Below are 11303 nucleotides of genomic sequence, written 5' to 3' on the forward strand. Positions count from 1 at the left end.
CCTCGCACATTTTTCCTTTCACTTACCGTCTTCATCTCGCTCTTGCTGCCTGAGTGTTTTATTGTTGACACAAATAATGTCACTCAAAATGTCAAAAAGAGGCCGCTGGAATTTTGTACCATTCCTACTGGTGTTTTTGTATTTTCTTTTTCCAGCCAGTTGCCAAGTGCTGAGGTTTGACATACATTTAAGTGAGTTGTCAGGTGCGTGTTTCTATAGGCAATAGAAATATAAACGGCGAATATAAATACCAACTCCCAATTGAAGGCGCCAATCGTGCGCTGTTAGCCACTAATTTTCCGCCAATTTTCCCGGCTGGGAACAATTTAGCGAAACTCCCCAAACTAATTGTAATCAGCTGCCTCCTCGCCACGCCCCCTCCGCCGGGAGTTCGGAGCGTCAATTACTTAGCCTTCATTGAGAGAAGCAGCTGCCGCAAGTCAAATAAAACATATTACAAATGACTCTGCCAGCCCCGATCTCCCCTGTTCCCACGGTTCCCGGCATTACTCAGCCTTAAGAGCTCGTCCGACGCTGTGGCAGCAATCTGACAAATTTCGCACAAATTATGCGTTGGCCACAAAAATGATGACGACAACGATGGCACGGATGGCACGGATGGGCGAGGGGGATGCCCGGCGACCGGGCTTCTGATTCCAATCCCGTGGCCGGCAACAAAAGGCGACGAAATTATTATTGCATTAAGTGGAATTATTAAATTTCATCGACGACGCCCACGACGGCTCAGCGAAAATAAAAATAAATAAATCTAATCAAAAATAAGCACACAAATAAAATGGCAAATGATAAAAAAGGAATGTGCCAGGAAGAGGACACAGACCAAATAAATCAATAAAAGGAGACAATAACACGAAATTCGGTCCCAGTCCAGTAAGCACTGGGAGAAAATATTTTAAAAGTTGTATTATTATAATTACTTTAGTTTCACATTATTTTACAAACATTTTTAGCAATAAAAGCTAATACTAAAACAATATTACTTCTAAAGGGCTACAAGAAAAGGAACAATTTATATACATATTTGTAAGTTTTAAAATCAGGCCTAAAAAACCTGAGTATGCTTAAATTGTCTTTGTAAAAATGTATCACAAAATAATATTATACTCTGACAGTTTTTTTCTTTTAATAAAATGTCTTACAACATTTAAATATATCTAAAGATAGATAAAATATCATTTACTACCGAATTAATACAGAATTTCATTAACATTTTGCTGTGTGTGGCATTTTTTTCGCGGCGAAAAGTTTGCTGCGCCACTCAAATCAACATAAACTTTGATATATTGTGTGCGGCAATAGGCGCAGTGTCCTGCCAGGCATGTCCTGCGTTGATTTAATGGCCGCCACCCGTGAGGCTCAGGGACAGTGGCGCGGAGGGGGACGCAGCAGCCAAACTACTTATTACCAGAACGCCGCTTGTCGCCATTGTTGTCAATTTGGCCCTGTCTTTGACAGCTGCGGGACGAGGATTCGGGGATTTGAGGGCAAGGATGGGACTTCGAGGAATCGGCGGCTGGGCATTCAAATTGTAGTCGCATCATCATCTTTATGGCTATTGTGATTTTGGAATTAATTGCCAGCACACACAAACAAAGGCGGATATTTTAGCCGGCGCCACACTGCAGAAGTGCTTAAAGGATTTGGTGTCTTGTCGCCCCGAGTTCAACGGAGTTAAGTTGGGTCCGGTCCGGGATCAGCGGCAGCAACAGTTTTCCCCCCAAAAGAGGGAAAGGGCGATCCTTTGCTTCATCCTCTACCGAGCTCTGGTTACTTGATTGCCCTCAAAAGTATGCAATCCTAATAAATTCAGTTTTATGTGGCCAACGCTCAATTTTCGCTACCACTCGCCACTCGGCACCGGGGCCGCTTTTATGACAGATCATTAAAATTTTTTCGGGTCTTATTTTAAGTAGCCTGTTTGTCTTGCTTTTATGGCGCTTGATTCGGTTAACTCATCCCAGTGGCCCGGTCGAGTCAAAGGGTGCATTAATATTGAACTTTATTGTCTTTTAGCGGGTCAGTTTTTGGGCTCCGGTTGCCAGTAATTCCGAGGGATTGGTTTAACTGGCCTCGGCAAAATGTGTTAATGGCGGTCGCGGGCAAGTGTTTACTAGGGGCCGAGATGCGGAAACGGATATGGCATAAATATTGAAAACAGGCCAGTCTAATTATGGGGGCCATAACAAATGGGGTAGGAAGGCAAATGCTGGCCATGAATGCGTAATGCTGGACCGGATCCAATTATGATTCTCAGCCAAGCAGGCCATGGAAATGCGCAGCCAGCTCCGGCTTCAAATCCCATTTCCCAAAGTCTTAATGCCCAAAAAAAAAAACACCCGAAAAAGCAGCAGACTTCAACCGATTTACTCCACTTACACCATCATATGGTCTCTGACCTCACATTACGTATACGCCCCAGCTGTTTTTCTCCGCTCTCTTTTCGACAGCAATTGTCTGCTGGGTTAGTAGTGGTGGTACACCACCCGCCGAAAAAGGGCGAATTCTTTGGCAAGCATTACGCATTCGCAATACTTGTAATAAATGCTGTGGCATGCTTGCAGGGACGTCGTCATCGGCGACACTTTATTATTGAATATGTCATTCGCCCCATTCCTATTCTCATCCCCATCCACATCCCCATTGCCATCCTCAACCCCGCCCATGCCCAATCCCATTTGCATAATTGATCGGCAACGGAGCGCGAATCGCAAGCGGGGATTGTAATCGCCAGCCAGACGACTTGGTTCCACAGCCATTTCCATCTGGAGTTAGAGGTCCTAGTCGGGGTAAATGAAAACCGCACCGGGCCGTGTCCCAACCCCTCTTTTCGGAGAGGAGCGGAAGTGGATGAGAGGTCCTGTCTGTGTTTTTTTTGCAACATCAAATATTGATGCACAGCTACGTTGACGACGAGCGTTCCATAATTGATGCATGTGTGATTTATGTGCGTCCTCGCCACCACGTTCAATTGTGCAAATCAATTTCAATAATCGACAACCAGTTGGCGGCAATGATCGAAATGAAATAATAGATACATGTGTGTGCCGGGGTGTGGCACCCACGACTGTGCCCGGAGAGCTCTTCAGCCCAAATTTGCGGTTCCATAAAATGTTCTTGATGCGGAAATTGATGGCGCTGGGAGCCAAGAGGAAGGACACAATTTGAGATGCTTTGTGTTGTCGGAGAAAAAGTCTGGGCTGTACACATTTGTCATAAAATATCCGATTTTCGATACTTCCTTTAATTTTTTTTTTTACAAATTTCGATTGTATGTATGCTGTCTTTTTAACAACACAAAGTCTTCCGATTTTTTCCTTTGTACACATTTTTATTTTTATACAGACAAATTGTAATCTTTGAAATAAATTGTTTAAATCGTTTTATCAGCAATGCTATACACGCTTCTTAAAAGAAAAACATTTCACTCGCTGCATTTTTTTAATTGCACACTTCTGACACTGATCCCTTTTGATACTGCTGCCTATATGTGTATTTATTTAATTGCTTATTATGGGTTAAATGCCAGATCTATATACGTTCACCTCTAAAGAAAAGCTACGTTATCCTTAAAATAGCAATAGCCATTAATGATCAAATGCCAACAGTAAGTGTTATCTACGATGAAGGTAACTTCAGGGTCCACAGCACATCGCACTCACACCACGGGCCATCAGTCAGCCTCAAATTGTTTCTAATTAAGGCTCCGACATCGATGGCTAGAGTGTCCTGGCTAGTCCTGCCAAGTGCCGAAGACACACATACACACACACTCCTTCTGGTCGTGCACTCAAGTGTTTTCTATGGCAACGGCTGCCAAATGTGTGCGGACACAGGTCCTCAGGCCTGTTAACAAGCTCCGTTTGCTGCATACTTTTACACAGACATACACAGGATGATAGAACGAGGACTCACATGCATCCAAAGGAATTTAATTATAACTTCTGTAACTAATTTCCGTTTTCAGACTAACGAATGGGCGGGTAACATGCAAATTGCACGACTGGCCGAAAATGCTGCACAAATTAATATTTAATGCATCCGAAATTGGCAGGCAGCTGTTTATTGAATATTACGCATACGGCCGATTCGCCGGGTTTCTTTGACGGTGGTGGGAGTTTTGCAGGGATAAAAGTTTTGGCAACGCTGTCACAGAAATTAACACGTAGTCGGCATAAGCATAAGCATCATCATCATCATCGCCGTCGTCGTCATCGTCGTCTCATAATCACCGACCTCATTTACGTGACTCGCAGTGTCCATTAGGACAACAACCACACGGACAAGACAGCCCAAAGGATTACAGCATCCCAGGGAGTTATTAGACCTATCAGCATTAGCAGCGGCTGGAGAGATGGGCGGAAAAATGAATGAAGAGCCAGGCAAAACTTTTTTTGCCCCAACTTTGGCCTTGGCTTAACCCACCGCCACGCAGCTTAACCCCACTTATGCACAAGGGGATCGTCGTCAGGACCTGTCGGGCTAATTTAAAGTTTGTTTTATTTAGAATAAAATAAAATATTAAGCAAGCATAAACGAAAAGGGACAGTGCGCTGAACAGGCAAGAAAGCAGAGACGGCGAAACCAATTTTCATTTGCACTTTTGATAAATTAATTAAATGCAAAGCGAAAAAAGGACGAAAATCTTTAAAATAATTAATTAAATAAACGGACGCCCGCCCGTGGCTGGAGCAGATAGCTGGGAATCAAGCCAAAGCAAAGCGGCAAAACCGAAAACAAAACCAAACTGAATGCCAAATGATGAATGCGCGTCAAAGCAGCCCAAGCAAATGAATGGAAATGTATGGGGCGAAAGGGGGAAAATCAAGGAAAAGGCGAAGCATGCTAAAATTATGGCAACCAACTGACACAGAAATCCATTTTTCATTTTCAGTCACAAGACTGGCCCATAGCCACGCCCCCTCACGCCCCCTGGCCCTCGTCCATGGGCCTTTGCCTACTTATTTATGAGCTTGTATGTTGTAGTCGGTCAAACACACCAAATACGAACGACAACGACAACAGCAACAGCAAATACAACGAAAAACTGCAGAGCAAAGAAAAGCCAGAAAGATGGAACAAAAAAGGGGTAGAGATTACAAACGAAAAATAAATAAAAAGCAACAGCAGTAACATGCTGCTTACTGATTCTCCTTACTGATTGTTGCTGCCTTTGCTGCTGGCAGGCCAACAAAAAATACAAAAATATGAAAAATAAAATCGGAAAACAAACCGAAACAATGCCCGCGAACTGATGAACGAAGTTTGGATTCCCTTGAGCCTGCGGAGCGGGAAAATGTATTCAAGTTGAGTAATTTTTCCAGTTTGTATGAAATACTTGACATAACTTTTGGGTCGGGTATACAAAAACTTTTTTCCTATTTAATAAGGTAACTTAAGTAGGAATATTCAATGCTGCACTACAGAAGTGCCGAAATCTCTTCATTACTTACCATTGTACGGCAAAACCACTGTTCTCGTAGGCTTTGCAATAATCAACCCTTCTGTTCCGCTTCCTGTTGGGTATACACAATTCTAAGCAACAAATACCTCTTTATCCGTGGAAAGCCGAGAAAATCATGGTCAAATATTTGCATGTATATCTAGAAAATTTATCAAATTTATTTTAAAATCATTGTTAAGCCAATATTAAAAATTTAAATATATTTTAATATAAAATAATATAATATAGTATAAAAAGAACCAAGAGAATTTAGAACTCTGTCTGTTGCTGTACAAACAAATTTTGTTGCGAAGTTGTTGAAAAATGTATCAAAAGTGTATGAGTCTTAAGTTACCTGTTAAAATCTTTATGAAAACTATCAAAACCCTTCCTTAAGCTAGGGCATCTCGAACAGCCTCAGTCAAAGACCTTTCCTGCTTTTTTTATCCACCTTTTTTGCGTTGTTTTGTTTGGTGAAGCGCCTTTCCTTTGCATTGGTCTTTCGTCTTCGCTTTGGCATTGTCTGTTAAATTACGTATACGCCTCGCAGCGCACAACTTCCAACCGTTGGCTGATGTGAGTGTGTGTGGCATGCAAACAAAAGCCGATTGTCTGTCAGAGTCGAACTTGAAAACTTTCTTGCGTTGAGATTTCTTCCTTTTTTTATTTTTTGGGTTTTGGGCTGGGCGCAAAACATAGGAACAACAACTAAAATGAGTTGTAAATGTCAAAAGCGTTTGGAGCATGCCGTAGACAATTCTCAAATGCTGGCAATCTGCAAAGCAATTTGAAAAGAAATGAAAATATGTGCAATAATTTACACCCTAGGCAATTTTTTCCCGCTATGCCACGGCCCCATACTAATATCAATTCTTGTTTGGATTTTGTCGTTATTTTAATACCCGTTACATGTGGAGCATATGGGAATTCATAATATATTCGATTGTCTCTCATCATCAATCGTATTTTTGTATTCTGTTCTTAGCTTTTATTTTATAGAAAATAAAAGTTCTTTATAACAAAGTAAAAGAAAGAAGCTTGATTTTTGTATTTATATTGGTGTCTTTATGTAGTATGCAGGCATCAAAAATAATAAATAAAAAATAATCAAATTAAGTAACTGAAATTGTAACAACAAATATCCTTTGGCTGTTTCGTAAATATTTTTTATTTGGTTCATGTCCATAAAATTCCTGTTACATTTCCACGAACTGTTAATAAATATCAGAACAAATTTATTAAATATTTTTCAATGAAAAGTAACATATAATTGAATTTCCTTATCCTGTTTAATTAAGTGATGTTTTATTGGTTGTGCTACCGAATGAAAATGAGTATTGGGTATCACAAAGTCCAAAACCCCAACTGGGGGTCTCTAGCTTCCATTTGGTCCTTGTTGCTCGTGGCATGACAACTCTTCAGCAGCCGAATGACGATTCTGATGGCCACCCATGTCCTCCGCTTGCCAGCGTGTGTGTGTTTTGGCTGTAAGCAGCTGTCAGTGATTTCTGACAAATTGATTTGACAGTCGACAGTCGACAGGCGACCAAGGGGAACCGAAATGCGGGGGTGGTACGAACTTTGGGCCAGGCAGCAAGTCGGGCGCGTGTGCTAAAAAAATATGAAAGCCGTCGCCGTTTGCCGTTTGCTACCACTCTTGTTGCCATGTCTATGCGTGAGCGAGACGGAGCGAGAGAGGCTGGGCCGCTCTCCTAGCCGAAAAAAAGAGAAAGCCACGAAGCAGAAGTAAAAGCAGCGCCAAAGAGTTGTTGGCCCAAAGAGCGAACCGTGGTGAATTTTTTTATGCTGCCTGTGTGTATATGGATTGTTATTGTCATACCCTGCAGGCCAAAGGGTATGCCGCACTGGAAAAAAAAGTAGTAATACTTTGGTGGAACCCGGTGGAAAAACTTGATTGCAACACCACTTTCAGTTAGCCATATAAATATTCAGAATTTTAGCTTTCGTATTTTAAGTACATAGCAAGAGGAATGATTTTCAGTCATATATACAAACTCTTTTGAAAACATTGTTTTTAGTTTAATTTTTTCGATTAATATTGTTAAAGTATTGATAAACAAATAACTGTAACCTGTTTTTGTTTTACTTTTAAAAATATTGGATTTAATAAAATTAAAACAACAAATAATGGACACTCATTGCAAATGTTAAAATACTTTTACTACAGCATTAAATTAATTGTAGGAAAGGGGTTTCAAAGGAAAACCACCTTGAAACTAATTTGAAAGTATTCAAAAAGAATGGTACAAAAAATGTAGTCTAAAAATACAAAAACCCCCGCACACACCCAGTCAATAAAATAAAGTTACTTTAAAGAGTTTCCCGGGCACTTCGCTTGGCATTTTGTTTCGCTTTCTGCTGCCAGTTAGTTACAGCTAGTTACCTGCTGCGCTGAGCTCAGCGCAGTAACTTTAGGTCCTGCTTGATTGACGTTCCAACTGATTGACTAGACTAGTGACTGACGGACTGGACTGAAATCGGAGGGGGTGCGCCCTGCAGCATAACAAATGGCTGCGGTGGGTGGGAAGTGGGAGTCAGAGTCGGAGTCGGAGTCGGAGCCGACTTTAAAAAGGCATGGGAAAATGCCATTAGATGAGCAGCTGCCAACGTCAGTGAACGGCGTCTCTCACTTGACAGTTTTATTTATAAACTGTGCAAATAAAACTGTAAATCACTAGGGACACAGTCAGCGAAAGCGGAGGAAAAGTGACCTACATCGATGGCAGGCTTGGCCGAAAAAAAGATATACGATATAATACTCGTCACACTGGGAAAACGAACGAACGTTGCCGCCACAAATCAAACAATTAATTTTACTGTCTGAAATTCCAGCACTAAATCAACAGCCAAACAATTGAACCATTTAACTATGTAAATAAAATTAATGCTCCCTGAAAGTGGAAGCTGGCTAGGTATGGGCGGGATGGGGACAAGGCTTAGGTGGGAGGGGCCTGCACGCCGGACAGTTCCACCTTATGCCGCCAGCAAAGCAAAATATCCATTAAAAAGCAATCAATATATGGAAAATAAATGCCAGTCACCCTGCCTACCATTCGTCCTCATCTCATTTCATCTAGTTAAGAGCCTCTGCCAGCCGCATAATCTGAATTTAATTTACCCCGCAAACACACAACAACAACAAAAGCAACAACAACAGCAACAAAACAGCAACAACAGCAGGGAACCAAAAAATAAGGCAAACAAAAAGTGAAAAATGTCAAAAACGAAAATGAACTTTCCAGGGGGTTTTAGCCCCAGTGTTAGTGTTGGCTGGCGAATGAATGGCCATTAAGTAGCACACCCATAGAAAAAGGACCCAAGGAGCTCAAGCTCAAGGTGAGTTTGCCAGAGAGGGAAAGGACATGGTGAGAGAGAAAGAGAGAGAAAGGCGGCCGAAAATATTCCACAGTGAGTTGCCATTTTGCTGCTCCAGCATAATTTGTATGCCCCAGCATCCAAAAGTCCCCCTCCCCCCTTCATCACCCGTCCTTACTTGACCTGATTCTGGTGACGTCATTCGCAGGGTAGGCCTCACTGCGAATACGTAATGTGCGAATCGGGCTGCATTAGGCTGCTGGTGGAACTGGCGGAGCAAGTGGCTAACTTGATTAAATAGGAATACATTATATATATTATTTCATTTGTTCGAGCACAAAGGCGGCGGAGCACAAAGGGTATGAAAGACCAGCCACGAAGTATTCCATTCAAGTTGACTCCTCGAAACAGAACTGAAAGAACGCTGTCGTTTTTCTCGTCTATTTGATTTTGACGTGCCATTGACCAGCCACAGAACTGATATCTTCAGTTTTCAGCTGCAACTTCGTGCGGGAAAAAGGAAATGCCGTGGAAGAGAAGCAGCCAACATGCAACTTTTGAGGCAGGGAGAACTGACAGCTGGCACCAACTTATAACTCAAAGTGCTATGGCTCCGGGGCAGCTCCTTCTTTTTTATATCCTACGAACAAGAAAAAAAACACACACACACACACACACACACATCGAGAGGATGACGGTGAAAAGATACAAAACTTGCAGAAAACGAGAGGGAAAAAGAAAAGTTTCAGTTACGTGCTGTTGCTTTTAATTGAATTTTTTTCCCACTGTAGCTTCTGCTTTCTCCCTAACTAGCCGCTGTGGGCAGCCAATGGTCCAATGGCCTGACCAAGCACATCCGCCCGCCACTTCCGCTGGTGCCCCTTTTCCCGTCTTTCCCGCATTCCCAATTTCCCTGACCCCATTCTCCGGTTTTCCCAACCTTCCTCAGCATGAGCAGACTCGAGCTGGAGGGCAGTTTTCTTGTTATTTCCAACGCGCAGCCAAGTCGCAAGTCCTTAAGCGGTTTATTTTGCTTCACACTGATTTGCAGGCAGCGGAGGTATCCCGAGGATACCCGTCCTTGCACACCCTCCTTCCGCCACCCTTACACTTGAAATTAAAAATAAGGATTACTGCTATCTAAATACAAGTTATGCGATTATTTGGTGAGAAAAGTAGGTGCCCTGAAGGAAATTTACAGTTGACCTTCCACCTTCCACAGCAACACCCAGAAGTGGATTCTCTTAAGTTAGAATTACATTTCCGGGTCGAAATTAATTAACATATTTTCCTAAATTGGCCCTTTTTATTTGGATAATAAGATTTGTTCATGATAAGCAAAGTTGTTAAATAATTTGCCAAACTTTTCTGTAGCTAGCTTCTGTACTTATAAACTCGATTTACAACCAAAAAATTTTGAATTTTATTTGGTTAAAAATTGTAATGTGTTAACAAAATCTATTTAAAAAAAAAATAAAGACTGTAAAATGTTTTAATATGTTTGTATGTTTAATCTAAGGAACAAAAACCTTAAGGAAATTATGGAAATTGTCTTCCTAGCTAACACTTCTGTCTGGATTATTTGCTCCCTTTGTTATCTCAAAACATTTTTCGCTGTGCAACTATCCTCGATTGCTGCTGCCAGTTTTTATGCAGCAAGTTTTTAATTAAGAAGTTTCAATTTAACATTGCCCATAGACTGCACTTCGCTCTCCAAAAGCGTATTATCATAATAATTTACTTACTCACTTAGCGGAGCGGGGCACTTCAGGGCATAATAGTGGGCAGGCTTTTTGATGGCGCTCCATTTAGTTCCTTAGTTCCCAGTGGCAAGGAGATAGCTTTCAATTTGGAAGTATATTTGTTTTTTTTTTAATACAATCATTGCCGCACATAACGAAGATTGGGGACTACTAAAAACCGCATGGTGTGCTTTTGATGCCATTAAAAATGCGAAATCATTTGCCATGTCTTGTGGCCCTGCTAGTTTTAACCGTATGTTTCTTAGCAGTTTGCGCTTACTACACTATAATGCACCCGAAACAGATTCGTAAGTTGTGGACCTTGTTTCCTGCTTATCCTGAAATCCAATCGCCCCCAGATCTGGAAAGCTGCTATCTCAAAGGAGGCTTTTGCAGGGAGCTGTGGAACTGCGAGGAGAGGTACCAAAGTCGCCTCCGCACCACGTGCATCAACAAGCGAAAGGTTTGCTGTATGCCCACGATCCAGATGAAAAGTCTGCAGGATGCCGAAGATTACGCCGAGTGAAGGTCACCCGCATCAAGGACTATCAGCCAGATCGCTCCGAGACCATACGATTTCATTTGCAAGTACTATGTATTGAATGTACCATATCGTAGGCAATTTTTATTTTAAGAATAATCAACTGAAAGTATTATTCCGGAACGCATATTTCTAAATTTGATGTACTGTCCTGGGATATTTTCAAGAAAGGAAATTCAAAAGTGTTGTTTACTATTCTAACTATTTTATTCTGTTCTTCTGT

General features: G+C 41.6%; 1 protein-coding gene across 1 annotated transcript; it reads left to right on the forward strand.

The window, feature by feature from the left end:
• The first annotated feature begins 10628 nt into the window (after window positions 1-10628).
• LOC128262965 (uncharacterized) lies at window positions 10629-11303 on the forward strand. The gene is made up of 2 exons (XM_052997569.1): window positions 10629-10847; window positions 10899-11303. Exons 1-2 carry the CDS (start codon window positions 10736-10738, stop codon window positions 11063-11065), a joined length of 279 nt encoding a protein of 92 aa, XP_052853529.1. The 5' UTR covers window positions 10629-10735; the 3' UTR covers window positions 11066-11303.

Source organism: Drosophila gunungcola, chromosome 3R (assembly GCF_025200985.1).
Source record: "Drosophila gunungcola strain Sukarami chromosome 3R, Dgunungcola_SK_2, whole genome shotgun sequence".
NCBI lineage: Eukaryota > Metazoa > Arthropoda > Insecta > Diptera > Drosophilidae > Drosophila > Drosophila gunungcola.

Bases quoted from the DNA above. Each gene is read 5' to 3' on its own strand.
- LOC128262965 (XM_052997569.1), top strand. From the start codon at position 10,736: ATGCCATTAAAAATGCGAAATCATTTGCCATGTCTTGTGGCCCTGCTA. The intron at 10,848-10,898 runs GTAAGTTGTGGA...AATCGCCCCCAG, and splicing joins AATGCACCCGAAACAGATTC to ATCTGGAAAGCTGCTATCTC.